Source organism: Pygoscelis adeliae, unplaced genomic scaffold (genome assembly GCF_000699105.1).
Source record: "Pygoscelis adeliae isolate BGI_AS28 unplaced genomic scaffold, ASM69910v1 Scaffold34, whole genome shotgun sequence".
Lineage (NCBI taxonomy): Eukaryota > Metazoa > Chordata > Aves > Sphenisciformes > Spheniscidae > Pygoscelis > Pygoscelis adeliae.
Window position 1 is genome coordinate 3,612,949 of NW_008824658.1, and position 18,614 is coordinate 3,631,562.

Below are 18,614 nucleotides of genomic sequence, written 5' to 3' on the forward strand. Positions count from 1 at the left end.
ATACAGGGTAATATTTATTTGTCAACAGACGGCAGGAATCAAAGTATTTAAATAACACACAGCAATGGCAGTGCTTTTGTCCACGTACATAATTACAGTCAGTAATCAATTGAGCTCTCTGTTCAACGGAATCATTTTCACAATGAATGCCATTTTCCAAGTACCTAACTCTAGTTATATGTACTTACAGTTAAACCAATCAACCATAAAATACAAATACATGTAAGGATATATTCATTTACAAGGATGTTTATAAATTTGTTGCTCTGGTCTACATGACCGAACCACTTGAACAAAGCTCTGATGCAGGTTTTTTGAAAAAACATCACTGCTAAGACTTTGTTTGTACATTTGGATAGGATCCTGGAGTCCAGGTTCCCCCTCTAGCTTTCCGTAATCAATTCCATGTTTCTGCTCCCCTGAGGAAGCTCACAGCCCTCCATCTGGTTGCATCAAGTAACAACAGTCTGGTGAGCGAGGCTGTTATAGTTTTGTCTACTTGCTATACCAATAAAATAAGGGAAAATGAATTTGCCAGCATTACCTAACACAGGGCAACATTTGTCAGTTTAATGTTATGACTTGAGCAATCTTTAAATATTGCATATTGCACAGTTACATACATCACCATCACACACCACATTGGAGTGCGTAATGCTTATGTATTAAAAATAAGTAACTTCTCTTTGTTCCTATTCCTATCAAAGTCAATTCACTCCTATTGACTTGTCTGGAAATTAGATATCAGACTGCATATAAAGCCAGTGGATGCAGTAAGAGAACATGCAGCGTGAAGGGCGATGTCTTCAAGACAGTGATGATACTCTGTTCGGTTAGCAATGATTTTTAAAAGTGCAGCATTAAGAAAAGAGATACTTGGTAACTGGATGCTCAGAACAGAAATGGAGCATCAGCACTTGAGTCAAATGAAAGTGTAAGGAAGAAATGACAAGAAGAAATTACAAGCCTCCGGGGAGACCTCATTGCAGCCTATCAGTACTTAAAGGGGGCTTATAAAAAAGATGTTGGCAGACTTTTTAGCAGGGCCTGTGGCGACAGGACAAGGGGGAATGGCTTTAAACTAAAGGGGGTAGATTGAGACTAGATAGAAGGAAGAAATGTTTTACGCTGAGGGTGGTGAAGCACTGGCCCAGGTTGCCCAGAGAGGTGGTGGATGCCCCATCCCTGGCAACATTCCAGGTCAGGTTGGACGGGGCTCTGAGCAACCTGCTCTAGTTGAAGATGTCCCTGCCCAGGGCAGGGGGGTTGGACTAGATGACCTTTAGAGGTCCCTTCCAAACCAAACTATTCTATGATTCTAAATCAAGGCACAAGTGTTATTACTCACATTCGGTTCTGAAGCAGTCTCACTGCTCAGAGAGCTTCCACCTGGTAACGAAGAACCCTCTTATGCCAAGATTCAGACTGGAAAAATTGTTTGCTTAACTCTGATAAGGATGTCAGGAGTAGACAATTGGTGTTACAAAAAGCAATAACAACCTTTTTTTCCCCCCCAGCTGTTTAATGCCCCAGAAACGTACTGCCCAAGCACTTGTAGGGAGAGACAGTAGAGGGAGACCATCCATCAGCATCCCTGGCCTTCTCATAAGATCACAAGAGTTTCTGCTGGCCCACCGACCACATAATTTAGACTAGTGTTCATTTCATGGCTGTATTCAAACCACTTGGGGCCTAATACTAAAAACATCTCTGCTGTAAAACAAAGCACACTTGGGCATGCCTATGGGATGGGAATACTAGTATGGGAGCCACTTAGGCCAAGTTCATACATGGGAATCTCAGCTGGGCCTGATCCCAACACTAAATACTGCCTGAGATGTTTGCCATCACGAGAACTGAGAGTAATCTGAACTATTGTGTCTAATATTAATAAATGAGAGTATATTGTGAATGTCATGTGCTTGTAAATTGCTTTAAGCATGGACTCTGAAGCTGTAAACATTGTGCTTAAATATGAGGAAGATGGTGATAGAGATTTCTCTTCCAAACTCGGAAAAATCCAGCTGCTAACCCAGCCTCTAGCAGGTATGCCACCATAATTGGTTAAAGTGCTCTGTTCAGTGAATGATCTTCTGACAATATTAGATGGCTTTCCATATGGGAACTGGAATCTCCAAGAAAAGTGAAATTCCTGGATCAGATTTGCTCTCAGTTAAGCAAGTGAAATGGAGATAATTAATCACTTTATTAACCTGGAGCCTCACCAATGGAACAGAGAACCAACTCCATCACCTCCCCTTCACCAAAGCACAGACCAGCCACCCTGATTACGCAGAGTATGTCAGCAGTATCATTGACTATAAGTTACTGCTTTCTACTTGGTTAATGACCTGTTGCACTGGACAAGCAGATGGTGTGTATCAGCAATAAAGGGAGCCAGTAACTGAGGGTGGGAGTTAATGGAAATAATTAACACTAAGATAGTCTCAGCGTCTGATCATTAGCCTTTAGTAGGTATTTAGCTGTCTCCTGTTTTTCCTTCTGTGATGCACAAGGCAGGTGTTTAAGTTGTGATTATTTACGCACTCTACTTTACATGCATTATATTTAATCTGATTAGAAAAAAAAAACTAAATTGTGCCAAAACTAATCCATACCTGTCACTCAAATACTGGATTACCATGTCACTAATTCTGCCATCCTTGCTCTTGTGACTAGTGCTGCCCTTATGACTTCAATGGGATCGGGCCTTAACAGATTTCAATGAGGTTTTTTTGCTCAGTGTGAATCAGGAAGCACTTAATCACCCAGCATACCTGCAAGAGCTTGTGAGGCTCTTCTCGCAGAGCTCCTCTGATGAGTAGAGTAACGCAGACAGTTTGCACTAATGCTGTGGCAACGGAACAAGAGAACTATGACCTGACAGAATCCTTTACAAACTGCAGGATTACAGAAAATGATGGTCCCTATCCAAGAGAATTGTATAGCTTTAAGGTAAGTTTCATCATAGCTGAATCATCAGGGAGCTAATTGTAATCTGAATGTTAATTCTTTGTGCTTAAGTGGGGTATCGGTAAATGCTAAAGTTATTAGAGAATAAATTACAAGGAATTTTATGTACAAGTGTTAAAACAAGGCTAGTTTCTGGAACTAAAAAAAAAAGGGGGACTTTAGCAATACAGGTAGTTAATTATATTTAACTTGAACGAAAGAAGTCAAGTTTACTTCTAAGGTGGTGAGTTGTTGGACTAAAGTGTTCTAAGTATTGTATTTATACAGCCCAATTTTAACTGATTATTTATGTTGGCATCGTAGCATGGATGAAGAACTTAGTTATTTTTTTATGACCAAACTGGATAGTGCTTTTTAATGTGTTTTAGTTTGAAGGAAGCTGTGTTCAGTATTACACCTTTGGGCTTCTATGCACTGCATTACAGAAGAAACTATTTCCAAACATAGTCCAACAGAAATTACTGCGTCTGCCTCAAGTGTGGCCTCTTGCTAGTGCAGAAATGTGGAGAAAGATATTTCTGAAATTAAAACACAAAAGTAATTTTCTACTCAAAAAGAAACCTATAATCTGGATAAGTAGCTAAAACAAAATTTACTTTGAATTCATAGTGTGTTTGTTTGATAATGGAGATTCTAAAAGGTCTGTTTTAAGGACCAGTGATGGTGGTAACAGAGAAAGCAATGATCTATACTGGTGGTTTGGAGTAGAATACAATGCTTTTAGGAGAAATGCTAAATACATATTCCATCTTGAACAGCATCAATCTGAGTGGAATCTGCAGTACATCAAATGGGGCCTGTATTAGTGCTCATTTAAAAAAAAAAAAAATCCAACTCTAGCCTTTTCCCTTGTTAAAATACAATTTCTAGGCTGAACTGGTACTGAACTGAAGCAAACTGCTTGCTGGGGCTGAAAGGAAGATGGTGGAGGCTTAGGATAACTGAAGGGGCCTTCCTTACAGCATGAACTGCCTATAAACTGTTGTGCAGATTAACCAGAGGTGGGAACAATGCAGGGCTGGAAAATTAAAAGGCCAGAAAACAGTCTGTGAGAAGGCTGATGAAGTTAGCAATGCCACAGTATTCATGGTTTACTTGGGTGAAGCCAGATGTTTAGGAAGGACAACCACATCAGTGGCTGAAATGGGAATATTTTTATTGGTGCTAAGCTAGTATGCCAGTGATTTGGAAATTGTGGATTAAAAAAGAAAGATGTTAATACTGTTTATAATTAATTATTATTGATCTTTAGGACTCTTGGAAGTGGTTTATTAGCATTAATACCATCATAAAGTACCTGTTAAGAGTATGCGTATGGGAGCGTAATCCTGGTTTTGCTGAACTAAATGGCAAAGACTTCCTCTCAACGGTAACATGATCAAGACCTACAGAAAGAGGTCATCTACAACAAAATACAAAATTTTGGAAACTGCTGTTGGATTATTTTAGATATCCACAGGGGGATTATTTAATTTCAGAGATGCCTTGGATGGGTGAGTTTGCAGATTTGAAAGGGCAATATTTTCATATTCCTCTTGTGATGCTGAGCATCTGCAGTGGTGAACTAATACTATCAAATCCTTCTGAAAGTTCTTGTTGAGAAATCCGTAAAAGATGGGATTGATACATGTTGAGATCATGGCCACAAGGTGGCATATTGTAAATGCTAGATTATGATTACAGCTCATTAGTGCCTCATAGTTCCAGTCAAAAACAACATTGAATATATTGAGAGGCAACCAGCAAGCTGCAAAAGTCACAACAATTGATATCAACATCATATTAATCCTTTTGTTTTCACTCAGTCTGCTCTCATTCTCTCTCATCCTGTCTATTTTACCATGTCTCCTTCGAAGACACACAAATATCCTGAGATAGCAGATAAAAATAAACCCCAGTGGGAAGCAGTACTGGAAAACCAGCAGACTAGTGGTAAAAATCAGTCGTTCTGTAACAGATGGCCATGCTTCGATGCAAGCAACCTTGTTCTTGTAGAAATCACTATGGAAAGATAGATGTTTGAAGGGTTCATCAGTTAATTGGTGAAATATTAAAAAAGGAAGGGCTATTATGAGGGAAAGCCCCCAGATGAGAAGAATTCCCCAGTAAGCATGTGAAATACTAGGCTTCCAGCCACGTGGGTTTACAATTAACTGGTATCTCTCAATAGCAATGAGTACAAGTGAGAAAATGGAGACTGTGACAGATATACTTTGTATGAAAGAACTTATTTTACACATAGCTTCCCCAAATATCCAGTAGTCCATTAAGGTATATGCAACTGTGACAGGAATACACATGATACAGATCAAGACATCAGATAAAGAGAGGTTGGCAATCAAAATGTTGGTAACATTTTGAGTTTCTTTCCGTCTCTTTATTATAATAATCAGGCAAAGATTTCCAAAAACGCCCACTATTGTAACTAATGTGTAGGCTGTAATAAGCAAGAATTCTGCAAGGAAGGAAGGTTGGCATGTATCAAAGTTTAAAAACTGAGAATAGCTAATGTTTGAGATGGTTTGATTAGACAGAATCTCACTGGGATACTGAATGGCTTTATCCATCGTGAAGCATCTGCCAACCTATGGACAAAACCTACTATTATTTAGAATATACTTTGTATGGAGCTTTCCAAGGCAATGATTACTACAAGTCTGTCTTTGTAGTTGGTGTCCTTGAAGTTTTGAGCAAATCTAATATAATTAATTATAGCACTGAGAAATCCTGAAAGGAAAAGCCAGTGGTTGAATATTAATGGGTTTTTGTATATATATGGATATGGATAGAGGTTGATGCTACTTTTCTGAGGTTCTGCACTGACAGTGTTACAGAACTGTAACTGATTGTGATGTATAAGAAATAGCAGTGATAGCTCTGTTTAAACTTGTATGAACATTTTCATGCAAATCCTCCTTTACCAACTGTGGATAAACTTTGCTTTTCAAAATAACATATTTTAAGATCTGTCTCAGCCGAAGATTTAGCAAGGTTTAAAGAATTCCAATGGGGATAATCTGTTGCTTTTTTTATTATCAGAAAAATGAAGAATTGGGTCCTGATATCACATTGCTAGCTCAGACATCACACATATTTTCTCTAGAACTACAAAGCAATGTGAGCTAATACACCAAATCCTTCTGCTTAATCAAAATGCTGTGTGCTAGAGCTTAAGTGATATTCAATACCTCTATGACGGACATCTTTAAGGGATTTTCCTGTTCTGTTTATACATTAAAGATAGCGGGCCCTTTTTCCTCAATATAATCTGAGAAAAATGTAAACCAAACAAAGATCACATCTTAGTTATACATACAATTATTTCCATATTGGTAGTTGCTAAAGGTTGTCTCATTTTTCTACACACCGTTTGCTGTTGTACAAGTTTGACAAATGATACCCCCAAAATTTTCTGTGGTTAAATACAACATGTACTCAAGAGACAGAGAGTTGATTCTTCTTTCAGTTCTAACTTAAACAGTTGTCAAGCAAAAATCTGATATTACTACAATTCTGTTGTTATAAAACTAATATTAATGGGAAGAATTAAGTTCAGCAGAATATCTTGATGGGTTTGAATTTCTCATTGAATTAAAGTTAATCCTAAATCAAAGGCTCACCAGCTTTCTGGCCAGAAAGAGGCTATGTTTCCAACCTGGAAAAGGAAAAAAGAAGGATGTAAGGGTTACTCTGAAAGATGGATAAATAGGTTCTACACGCGTACCTTTCAAAACTCAGCTCTAACTCAACTCACCTTAATTCCTTTTGAAGTAGGAATTATTGGAAAACTAGCTGGAAGGAGGTCATTCTTCACCCCTAGTAATAAATACCACAGTGTTGAGAGCCCTGTGGAGAAAGGAGGATGAAGAAGCAGTGGAAAGTTAAAGAGGATGCGCAAAAAGAAGGGATAGGTGGATGTTTTGTTATTACTAGAAATAATTTGTTTCTGTTTGGATTTGTCAACCTTTTTACAGAAATTATTGCCATTATTTAGTCACGAAGGCATAAAAAAATGTTTAGTTGCTTGCACGAGATTAAACACCAAATCCAGGGTTAAACTGGGAACTATGATTCTGTAACTGTTTGTCCCCAGGCACCCCAAGAATATTCCAGCTAGAGTTATATCCTCGACTGCTTTATCCTGATGCTTCTGCATGACGTTAGTTTGGGTGCTTCAAATTAAGATTCTGAAAAAAACAAACCCCAATCACCTTTGGAGGATCTATAACCACTCTCATTCTGATTAAAATACACTTTTCAGCTAGTGTAGTCATGTTGGAGTGAGAAGTGGATGTAGATTTATGTGACTATACGTGGCCCTGATATTTCAAATATGACTTAATTTGTGGTCAGGGGCCAATGTTAAGCCCTGTAGTCTCCCTGAATAACCCAGCTGGCTCGGTTACAGCTATCTTGAGGGAATGGCATAGAAACTTGCGCAATCATGCTGCAAAAGCTATTGAAGTCTAGTGGCTCAGATAGACTTTGTAGTCCCTTGCAGGTGTCCCTACTCCAGTCGGTCAGGAACAAGAGCTATGTACCCTACTGTGTGGACGCCAGCTTGCAAGAACTCTTCTCCTCATGTGTCCAGGAGAAATGGAAGGGATCCTGAAGCTAGCACAGTCAGACCCTGCAGAAACCGATGATGTGGCTGGGCAGCAGCACCTTCAGGCAACATATTTCCTGGAATGCACTGTAAACTACTTTTCCCCTGAAGAAGCACTAATTGCCTGGCTGGATTTATCACACAGAAGGATGTGTGTGCTGGAAGGACAAGAGGCCAACCAGTGGTAAATATTGCCCTGATGAGCTTTGCTGCCAGTTTAGATGTGTAAGGGTCTAAAGTCTGGCTGCTTTATCCCAAGGGTGATCTTCCTCTTTGCACTGCCTGCGGTATTCACCTGACTCGCAGAGATCTGAGCCCTGCCCTTCGAGAAAAGATCGGGTGTTAACAGGGGATCTGGCTTGGAAGCGAGATGATACCTTCAAAGACAAGCTCTACTCTTCTCTGCTTTTTATGTTATCAGGAGAAGCTGTGGGGACTCAAAGGACATGAGGCTGAGCCAGGTTTGTAATATTTTATGCACTATTTGCTATGCTCGCTATTTATCCATGGTTGCACAACATGGTTTGATAGTGAGTGCTGAATGTCCTCTCCCAAGAATTCAGTGTGGGTGGTAGGGCTTCTTTGGTGCTTTCTACCATTAAAGAAAAGTCCCCGTACTGACCTTGTGATCAGTTCACTCACTACATTAGCTTTTAGCACACTGATCCTCTACATTGTCCTTTTTTCAGGAAAAAGATTAATTTCTTTTCACTGTTTGGTTTGTACTGTGGGTTAAAAAGTGTAGTCTTTAGTACATGTCATTCTGCAAGGCAATTTAAACATTTCCTTGGCAATAAAACAATTACACCTGTCTTGTTTAAACACCTGGAGTATTCATAGCATTAGAAAAATAAGTTTCACTAGTACTTACTGCAGCATGTTGAACTATATTGTAATACATACTGGCATTTTTTTTAAGATAATAAATATTAGCAGAATCAGCATCCTTGAACCGCAACTACAGGTGATGTCAGAATTGGATTGAAGTGTTTAATAAGAGAACTAATTCCTTCAATCCCTAATCCATGCATTTTGAAAAAGGTTCTCTACCATAGTGAGAGTTTAACGCTATAAGAAATGATAATCCACTTAGCCTAGTTGTTTCATTCCTCTAGGTGCAGAAACATTACTGAAACATGCATAAGCAAAAGAAAGTTAAAAGCATAGTCTAAAATAAAATTAGTTTTAAAAAGGCTTTCTTTCCTAAGTATTTTCTTACCTATGTTAAAGATGCATAGTCCCATCCCTTCAAAGTGACCAGTAAATGTTTTGGTTGCAAACATGGTCTGTTTATTAAGTTCCAAAGTATTGCACAGATAAAATCTGGAGGAAACTTTCCATTCAATTTTAAATATGATGTACAGAATACAATAATCCTTTAAAAGATATATTTCAGTAACTTCTACCGCAGTTTTATGGATTTTCTGACTTCTTACCTGATGAAAAATTCAAGTCACATCCACACTGCCTTTAACAATTTTTCTTTTCCCTTTTTGAGTTAATTACAAAGCCAGCAAACACATCTCCTTTGTGTATAAAAGAATCCAAAGCAAAGCCATCTGCTGCTAAAGCGATACTTAAACTCTCTTTTCTTCTCTTTCTGAAACAAACCACAGTTCCACAATTTCCAACTGTGACTGGATCTGCCAGTCTGTAGAAAGGCTGCTGAGGAATAAAACAAGCTCTGGAATCAAAGAAGAGGCAAACAGCAATGAGCAGGGAGGAGAAAGGACCAGTAGTCATGGGGATGGTTTTTCCTCCACTGTGCGGCTTCCCTCCGCCCTGTCAAACACCTTATCTTGCAATTTCATTTTTAATTATCTTATCTGTTCTGTAGTGCAAATGTTTTCCCTGTGTTGGATTTCATACATAAACATCTGCAGATGGCTTATTGCTTTCTTAACTGAGGGAGATATGAAAATACAGTAAACTGCTTAGAAAGAGCATGCACATCCTATTAAGTGTATCATTTGCTCTATTGCAATTAAGATCATCATGTTTTCATTATAAATTGCTATTTTAGCTTATATACTCCAGAAATAGAAAAATATTCCTGAAAAGCGAAGCATGGCACGTTGCACTAGCACATGTTGAAAAGGGGCTTTCTTATTATTACTGTTTTTCCAGTAAAAGCCCATACCTTTATAGTTGCTTGTTTATAAAAATCAGCATTCAACATTTCCCTATTAAATATTTAGAGTGGACTTTTATGATGGGAAAGGAACTGGTCTTTCTTAGGACGTGCTATTTGGTACATTGCTTTTTAAACTCTTGAATTCGCATCTGGGTCCACTTAACCCCAGTATCCCAATCTCTTACGCTGAACCACTCTGTGGCTCTCCAGCACTAGAAAAAGCAGAAGCAATAGAAAATGGGCCAGAGTTAGAATGTGTTTGTGTGGGAGCAGCCTCAGGAAAACTAGATGAGAATTCCCTGTTAAATTAGAGAAGTAGAAACTTGCAGACAAAACATTTGAGAGTGTACTGGAGTCTGTCTTACTGTGTCTGGTTTTTTGGAGAGAATGATTTTGAAAAGCAGTAGGACTTTTGGGTTGAGGAAGACTGATGCTGTACCTAAGGTGCAGGTTAGAACTAATTATCTGAAAATATTGTTAGTTGTCATGCTATTGTATTTGTAGAAAATAGGGGTGGAGGGAGCCTCTGAGATCAGCCAGGCAAACCTCCTGCTTCTAGTATATTTGTGTCTATTCATGATGTATTTGCCTAACCTGTTTTTTAAACGTCTGTGGTAATCCTAGATTAGGTAGTCAAGTGCCTAATTTACTGTTAGGAAGACTTCCTTGATGCCTCCCCCTAAAATTTCCTTCACTTTAGTTTAGCCCATTGCTTTTTATTCTAGGTGTGGTCTGTGAATTCTGAAATTTTAACCAAAATGCTACAATCGAGCAATGTGAATATACTTTTCTAAAACATTTCTAGCACTTGCTGGTTTTGATTATGTCAAAAATACTATAAACCCAAAGCTTTTCCAAAGTACTTTAGAATTTCTGCTTCTGGTTGTAGTGTAACCCAGGAAGTGAATCAAGACCTAAAAATGAAATGTGCTAGATAGGCATCAGAACAAGCCATAAAAATGCATTATCTGTTTATAAAGGAAATAAGTCAGTAAAATTAAAAGATGCTCTGATCCTATTCATAAATTTCAAACAAAGGTCAGGTTGCTTATTTATAGAGGCCTCTGTTTCTAATATAACACTGTACGCAGTCCTCCATCTGTGGAAAGACTGAAGTGTTTAACGTGTGATCCGCTTGGTTTTACAGTCCTATCAATCTGCTGCCTTCTGTGGATTTAATTTTGTTGTAACCTGTTGAGAATTAGATCATATCCGACATCAGAGGCTTGTGGGTGTAGCTGCTCTTGGTCTGTTTATGCCTGACGTCAAAGGTATGTATACTAAGTGGAATCTATGGCTGTGTATGAAGGGATCAAGGTATATTGTTTTCAGCCAAATGCTGTAGCGTCTGTTTGCAAAAAAGGTTAATGGATAGCAGAATTGTATTTACTTTATATAAATGATCACGTTATTTCTAAATTGCTCAATATTAAGTGATGGGAAAATAGCCTTTATCAGTAGACATTGATAACTACCTGGAAGGCAGGACTGCAACTGTAGTGAGAAGCAAACTTTATATGTAACCTGGTAACAAAAAGTTAAAATATTGCAGATAAGACTGCAGTTGGCTTGCCAATGTCAAGTGTAAATTTAGTAACTGCCTTTGTGGGATTTCAGCAGTTCAAAGATGACTGTATCGTAGAAAATGGTAGGAGTTTTGATATGATTTTTAACAGTTTTATTAGGGATTTCTGTCTCAGTTCGCAAAACAAACAAATGAACAAGAAACCTCAAAACAATCAGTGTACTGATTCTCGCTCTACTGAATGCCAATCATTATACTGATTATCACCTCATCCCAATCATTCCAATAAAAGCCTGATCCTAAAAGCTTTCCAGGTATGATATTCATATTGAAATCAGTTGGAACATCTTTTCTAAGCATCTGGTTACAGAGCAGCTGGAGGCATGACCTCAGCTTGTGTAAACGTTCCCAAGCTAGTTTAAAACCAGGTAGCAAGTAATCATTACAAGCACAGAGCTCAGGGCGCTATCATCTGAAGCAGCCACCTCATAGCTAAGCAGGGTCCATGCCTATGAAGTTCAGTCTCATCTCGATTACAGTGAAGGCATGCTATTACTCTGGCTCCCAGGCTATGGCATACAGACCGTGGGCAGTGTGGAAAACCAGAGTAAGTGATTAGGTGTCATAATAAACAGGTTTTCAAACTTTAAGTTTGTAATAACGCCTGTTGCGTTGGCAACAGCCTGTCGCAACATGTTGAAAAATTCTCTAGCATGTAAGTCCTTTGAGCTCACCTTTTGCTTTGGCATTTACATGATTCCTTGAAAAAATTTGCTGATGCTGACCACTCTAAACTCTTGCTTTTACTTAGTTACCTCTCCCATGTAGCTGTGCAGCGGTCCTTGTTCCTACCTGGTGCAGCCCCCTTCTTCAGAAAGCAAGATGTAGTAGAGATGGATACATACCACTTCTCAGCTTCCTAGGTGAAAGAGTTCTTTAATAGCAGTTTGGCTAAGAGCTGGTTCAGTGACCTGTAACATCTCTGAAGGATCTGGAATATTTCTTCCTAATAAGTATTATTCTCTATAGCACTTCAAAGAGGCACAGAGAAATATGCAAGAATAATTGGAAATCTCTTATGTTAGTGTCAGATGTGCCAGTTAATGTCAGAAAAGTAAGATAATATGCTATGATGGAGGAAAAACACGGTCCCTTCACATTTTCCTGTTTCGTGGAGAGATCAACGCTCTAGTAAGGTATCCTTAGCAAATGGGTTATAATTTGACCAAACTAGCAACATCTGGAAATCCACCAAGTATGCACTGGAAATACTTCTCCAAAGATCATGCAGATGGAGAAGGAATTGGAAAAAAGTGTAAGTTGAAATACTGCTTCATGATTCAGAATTTTTTTCTTAATTGGAAAAAATCACACAAATCTTTCAGGTTCACTACCTGGAGTTTAGGTTTCACTCCTTTATATTGCGCAGCTCTAGAGAATAGCTTTCGATACCCTTGATGCTTCATTCTGGTCTGTACCTCTCAATTAGGTCATGCCTAGAATGAAAAGTCAAGTGTTTTAAAATCTGCTTTAACTTTAAATGCCTTACTTATAATAGCATATTCATTTTTAAAATTATATCATGCCACGAACTTTTGGCTAATTTCTGGACTTTATTCAGTTGGCATACAATTGAGACGGAACTGATATACTCTCTGGCTGGAAGGTTAGCATCTTTATTTTTGGGGTCAGCCAAGCTACTTTTCTTACTGAAAAAGAGATAAGAGATGTGAGCAATTGTAATAGGAGCGTGACTGCATTAATTCATATTTTATAATAGTTTCCACTTTCTAAACCCTGATCCAATCCTTTGTAGCTTTCTAGAACTTCTCCAGCTGATGTTTTCCAAGAGTGATCTCTGCCAAAGAATGAATTATTCCAATGGCTCACAGATTTTGGGGGAATATGATCATTTGTATCTCTGTTTTTTTTTCCATTATACTGTCTTTTTATAACAACACTGTGAGCACCGAACCCTGCTGTTCTCATGCCATGACATTTTTCACTGTCCTAGTTGTTAATTAAGAAATACTGAAATAATCAGGTTTTTCCTGTTAATCTCAGTCTGTTTCAATTTTCCTGCGTGTTTCACACTGTAATAACAGTTTTGATTTTCTGAATTAAAATTATGAATTCTAGATTGCTATTTTGTGTCTAGAAAGCCTCGCTTTTATACACCACCTCATTTTAAAATTTCTTGAATAACATGGGTGTCTTACAGCTAATTTCAGGCAGGTACATACTGAACTTCATAGCATAACTCCTGGTGTTTTCAGACAAAGCTAAATGTCAGTCACGCAAAAGCACCACAAAAAACACCCTACAGAGAACTTCAATATGAATAGGAAATTAATAGGAAATATTATATTAATATTGGAATATTAGTGGAACAAGAAATAGATGGGGCCTAGGAAGAGCTAAGGGGAAAAGAGCAAGTAGATTTTAATTTTAACTGGAAAATACATAAAGAAAGATTTGCAGATGAAAAAGATCAGAGCATGGCTGAGATTGCTGCTGGCTCCAGGTCTTCCTTTGGCAAAACTTATGATCCTGGTCTGTCTTGGACTAAGATAAAGTGAAAGATACACCATCTCACATCTGTCAGAGGACTGCTAGAGTCTTTGATCCTTGACAAGAACCTTGACTTTTCAGACTGTATTTTGCTGTCTTACTTTCATCCCCTCACTTCAAATTATGACCAGCTCTTATATAAACTTTTAGGAAAGAGAAGAAAGGAAATCATCAATTATGACAGAAGAGTGAAAATATGAAAGAGGCAAAGAGAAATTGAGCTTCAGAGGGAAGAGGAGGGAGGGCAGGTTTTAGGGAAGAATGGTAATGTAAGTCCAAAGAAAAAGATGCAAATTCAATTCTCTGATGACTTTCCGCTTCACCCTTCACGAAGGTGTGTTTCTCTCTTTCAGCACACTCCTCTTACTAAGGGCTCAGGGTAGATTTTGTTCAGTAAGGTGAACTTCTAATACTACTTACTGAAGAAATAGTTCCTGTGGGTTATTCTGTAGTTACCTTTTTATTTGTAGGATATCTTATTTTGCATTAAGCAAATAAAAGAGAGGGGTAGTGTTTTACTCCCCATCTGAATTTGCACAGGGTAGAAATTTTTATCCTGTAGAGTGTCATGTTCAAACTTTAGGTAGGCAAAAGACTGTCTAGTTTCCTCTCAGTGCATTTTAATCAATCTTTTTCAATGAAAACCCTCTCCCAACCGGTGCTAATTCATGACAGTCTCAAAAGTAAGATCACAGATTTGATGTTTATGCAGATTAAAGTACAAACAGCAGAACAGGGTGAAAGATAAATCTTCTGCCAAAAAAAGCAAGAGCTCTCTCAAGGACAGTTGTATCTCTTTTAAGAAGTTCTTCAAGCTCGTAGCTGAAGCAAGGGGCCAGGATGGGGAAGTTTGTGGTGTCTTCCAATGAACTGCAAAATTACTCTCTGCCTGGGGTGTTGATTTGGGTAGGAACGAGGCTTCTAAAAGTCTAATAATATCTCTTTGAAATGATTAGGTCAAAAATCCTTGCCTGAATGTGTGTGGATCTCAGAGTGATCTGGGAGATTATGGTCGAATCCCTTCTATTCCCAACTGTTTCCACCTATGCACATTTAGAAAATCAGGATGAAATCTGTCTATAGCCAGGATGATGTTATTACAATCTTCAAGGAGCATAACGTCGATGCAGAACTAATTCAGCAAACAGTCTGCATGAAGGAATCCTGTAGGTTTCAAAATGCTTTCCGTCTGATGAAAGGTAAAACCAGACGTAAATCTAGAGGATTGCACTATACTAACAAAACGTACTTAAAGTCATTAAAAAAATCCAGCTGATAGTTTAAAAAAACCCAACAAACCAATACCTGTTGACTATGGAGGCCAACCACGCTAATATAAACTAGATTAAAGAGGTTGAAACAAATTAAAAGGATATGACTTTGTGTTGATACGAGGGTTTAGATAATCAAAATATTTATAACTTACAAGAGCTACTTTTGACTCCTTAATGTCCTTCTATTGCCCCTGGTGCTCTTTTCCAAAACTTCAGTATTCCTTTTCTATCTTAGAAGTTTGGACCTATTAAACAGCATGAGAGAATTATGTTTCTTTAGTGATAAAAATCGCTATAAAGACTTCCTAAATAACTTATTTTGTATCAGATTTTATTCACAATATTTGGTAACAGGAAGTCTAGTGCTGGAAAGGGACTGTTCAAATGCCTCTGTTTTTATGATCTTTTAAGCAGCGATGCCCTCCTGTGGACTCTAGGTAGTATGCTTTCTGCTGGAATAACAGGAATGTTTTATGCATGAAACCAATGTGGTTTTCCTTCCTTCTAATATTCTAACACCAACTAAAATATCCCATGAAGACATTTGACACGATGCGTTACTTGGCTGGTGCCTCTGGTTTGAGAAATGTCTTTTCTTTAGGTGATGATAGAGGTGGAGCTTTTACCTGTGTTAAAAACTTAAACTGCGTATACAATGAATTTTTATTCTATAGGTTATTATGTTTTCTTTGTTATCCGTTGAGGCCATAATTAGCTCCTCTTAATTTTTCTTCCTTTTTTGCTGTAAATTATTAAGGGTCTATAAAACCCTTGTGGGTTATTTTCTACACGAAAGAGATATTAATTTATTTTGGGAAGGGCCACACAGTTTTTACAATAAGTGGTAGGCAAAATGTATTTTTGTATTTCCTGTAATTGTGTGGAGCTTGCAGACGGCCTCTGGGAAGAAACTTTTTTTTAATAGAGTAGGGTGTGTGTGTTTGTTTTAAAACCACAAATATTTCAGTGACATTATGGGCACATTCTCTTTTCTAAAACTAGATAAAATGATTGTTTCTGCTCATGCATTGAGATAAATGGATCTAAACATATGACATCTTTCCCTGTAAGTGGTTGTCAAACACGGACATTTAATATTCCAGTCATATTAATAAGTAACTCTTAACAGACTTGGCTATAACAGGAAAAAAAAACCCTAAGAAAAATCAGATTACTATATTGTAAGTATTAATCCTACTGGTTAATGATAATCATAGCCTTTGAGACTAGAGCATGAAAACTTGGCCCGCTGATAGAAATGAGGCCAGAAGTTTACCAGCAGTGTTAATCTCTGGAGTTGACATCATCTGAAGAGGAATAAGGAAGACTCTTTGTGCTGAAATGTTCAGCCTCTCTGGACTTCATCTAGGGCTGTAGCTAACCAACCTTCCAGCACAGTCACTGTTAACGCTTGTATCTGCGAGTCTCCAAGGGTGCATTTCCACAGCAGTTGATCTAAATCAGGGGGATGTTGCAGTTCTGCTTCCTCCCTCCTGCCAGCACCAGCACTCATGGGATCATGCAAAAAACAGTTTCAGAAAGCTGAGGCAGCTAAAAACTAAGCCCTTTTTCATGATAAAATTATTTTTGGCTGTCTCAGTTCTCTTAAGTGGATCGCTGTGTGTTTCCACAAGCATCAGTGCTGGCACATGGGAGAAGGCGGGATCACATGGCTGGAGGGCTGGAGCACAGCCATCCCAGCGCAGATCACTTCAGACAACCGTGGAACCACATCCTGATACGGTGCCTCATACGAAACTGCAGCCACCAGGTCAGGAGGATCGGAACATTCAGTATACGCCTTTACAAAAGGCTCTCGAGATTGCTATTGGAGGGAAAACTTAAATCCTTCTCCCTGAGCAAGGGACCCGTAATGTGTCCGACAGGGGATCCAGGATACGATCTTGCTGGAAACCAGGTGGTCCGATAGTAATTTTCATTAAGCCAGTCCCCAAACCCTCTGATTTCCAGTATGCTAATCTGGATTTCCCATCTGTGACTCAGGAGGGTAAGGTGACTTGTGGCTGTGAGGTTTCGTGCCAGCGTTCTTGGATGGTGTGGAGAATAAAATAGCACAGGTAGGCTTTTGAAAGCCAAGAACTGGGATATAAAACAGGTATTACACAGGGGACCTCAAGGAAGATTTTTGCAGGTCAAACACTTTCTTTGGAGGTGCAGCTCTTAAGTGTCTGACAAATACTGCAATGGTCAGAAATAATACTCTCAACCTGTGCTAACCGGTAGAGGTAATACGACCCTTTCATAGGGAACAGTGTCCTAAAAAAATCTTGGAAAACGTCTATGGGATTATCATCATAGACAAGACAGACCTGCTTTTCGGGTTCTAGTGCCTGAAAAAGCAAAGCAACAAGGAACAGAGCAAACGGGGAGAGGTGCCCAAACAGAAGAGGAAGTGCTATCATCTGAGTAGAGCCCACAGCGGATTAGCACATACATTTACTTAACAAAGACCAGTGGGTCGAGTGCACTATATACAGGTGCTGCAACACTTCATGAGTTCTTGAGGCTTGCGCTCACTTTAATATATTCGATTACGTGGTTATTTTTTTCAAAGGCTGTCTCAGTGTCTAAATGGAAACCTTTATCTCATTGTGGAAACAATGAACGAGGGAAGACGCTACCTGAAGAGGCTGTGAAATTGCCTTCACTGAAGATTTTAGAAACAGATTAGACAAGTATCTGTGAGGAGGGCTAAGTTAACATGAGTTTGAGAAACTGTGTGGTGCAGGTACTAACGTGCCTAGTGAAAAGTGAACTGACCTTTTCGCCTTCAAGGAAAAAAAATCCACCACAAAAATCGTTCTTAGTGCTTAGATAATTTCCAACATGAACCCCAGTAGGTGTAAGAAAAAAAAAAAAATCCTGTTTCTGATGAAAAATTCGATGTTGAAAATAACGCTGCAGTCGTCAAGCTGACAATGTTTGAGGTACTATTAAAGTAAAAAAAGAAAAGGAAATACATCTCACTATTAGTCATTTCACAGGGCTTGCACACCCTTGAACAGCTCTAATTATTTCTTTAAGAAAATACCTCCTTTTTAGAGCTAAGGAGAGATTTAAGGGTGAGAAGAGGAGGCAGTGATAGGGTTGGAAAGAGGACTGGGAAACGGGGGGGGAAACTGTAGTAGGAAAAGCGAGAAAGACGCTGCCTGAGAGAACAGGCTGGGTAGTTGGGAGCGTGTTGGAAAGGGGAAAAGGGACACAAGTGAGGGAAGAAGAGCCAACAAACGCTAAGAGGGAGTGGACGGGAGCTGGACAAAACGGAATGGGGAAATCCCCCGAAGGGGGGAGTCGCTGCCCGTCAGGAATATACGGTCCGTGTTGCCGTGCAGCCGGGGAAGGCGAGCGAGCCGAAGGCAATGAAGGTGTAAGGCTGGGGCTGGCCGGGGTGGAGAAGGGAACACAACCAGCAGGTAAAGCAAGCCCGGCCGGGCCAGGCCTGTGCCAGCTTTCAGTCAGCGGGTAACCCCTGCTCCCGGCCCCCGCCCGGCGAGGCCGGGCCCTGAGGGG

General features: G+C 39.1%; 2 protein-coding genes across 2 annotated transcripts in view; one reads left to right on the plus strand and one right to left on the minus strand.

Moving 5' to 3' along the window:
• Positions 1 to 4,418: 4,418 nt before the first annotated feature.
• On the minus strand, positions 4,419 to 5,601 carry LOC103915769 (neuropeptide Y receptor type 6-like). The gene has a single exon (XM_009322693.1). The coding sequence runs from the start codon at positions 5,538 to 5,540 to the stop codon at positions 4,419 to 4,421; it is 1,122 nt and encodes a 373-aa protein (XP_009320968.1). The 5' UTR covers positions 5,541 to 5,601.
• Positions 5,602 to 18,369: 12,768 nt separating this feature from the next.
• The window catches only part of HNRNPA0 (heterogeneous nuclear ribonucleoprotein A0), a 3,831-nt gene continuing 3,586 nt past the window's right edge, over positions 18,370 to 18,614 (plus strand). The window contains exon 1 of the mRNA XM_009322767.1: positions 18,370 to 18,471. Within this exon, the coding sequence (XP_009321042.1) occupies positions 18,370 to 18,471 (102 nt within the window). The remainder of the gene's footprint in view (positions 18,472 to 18,614) is intronic.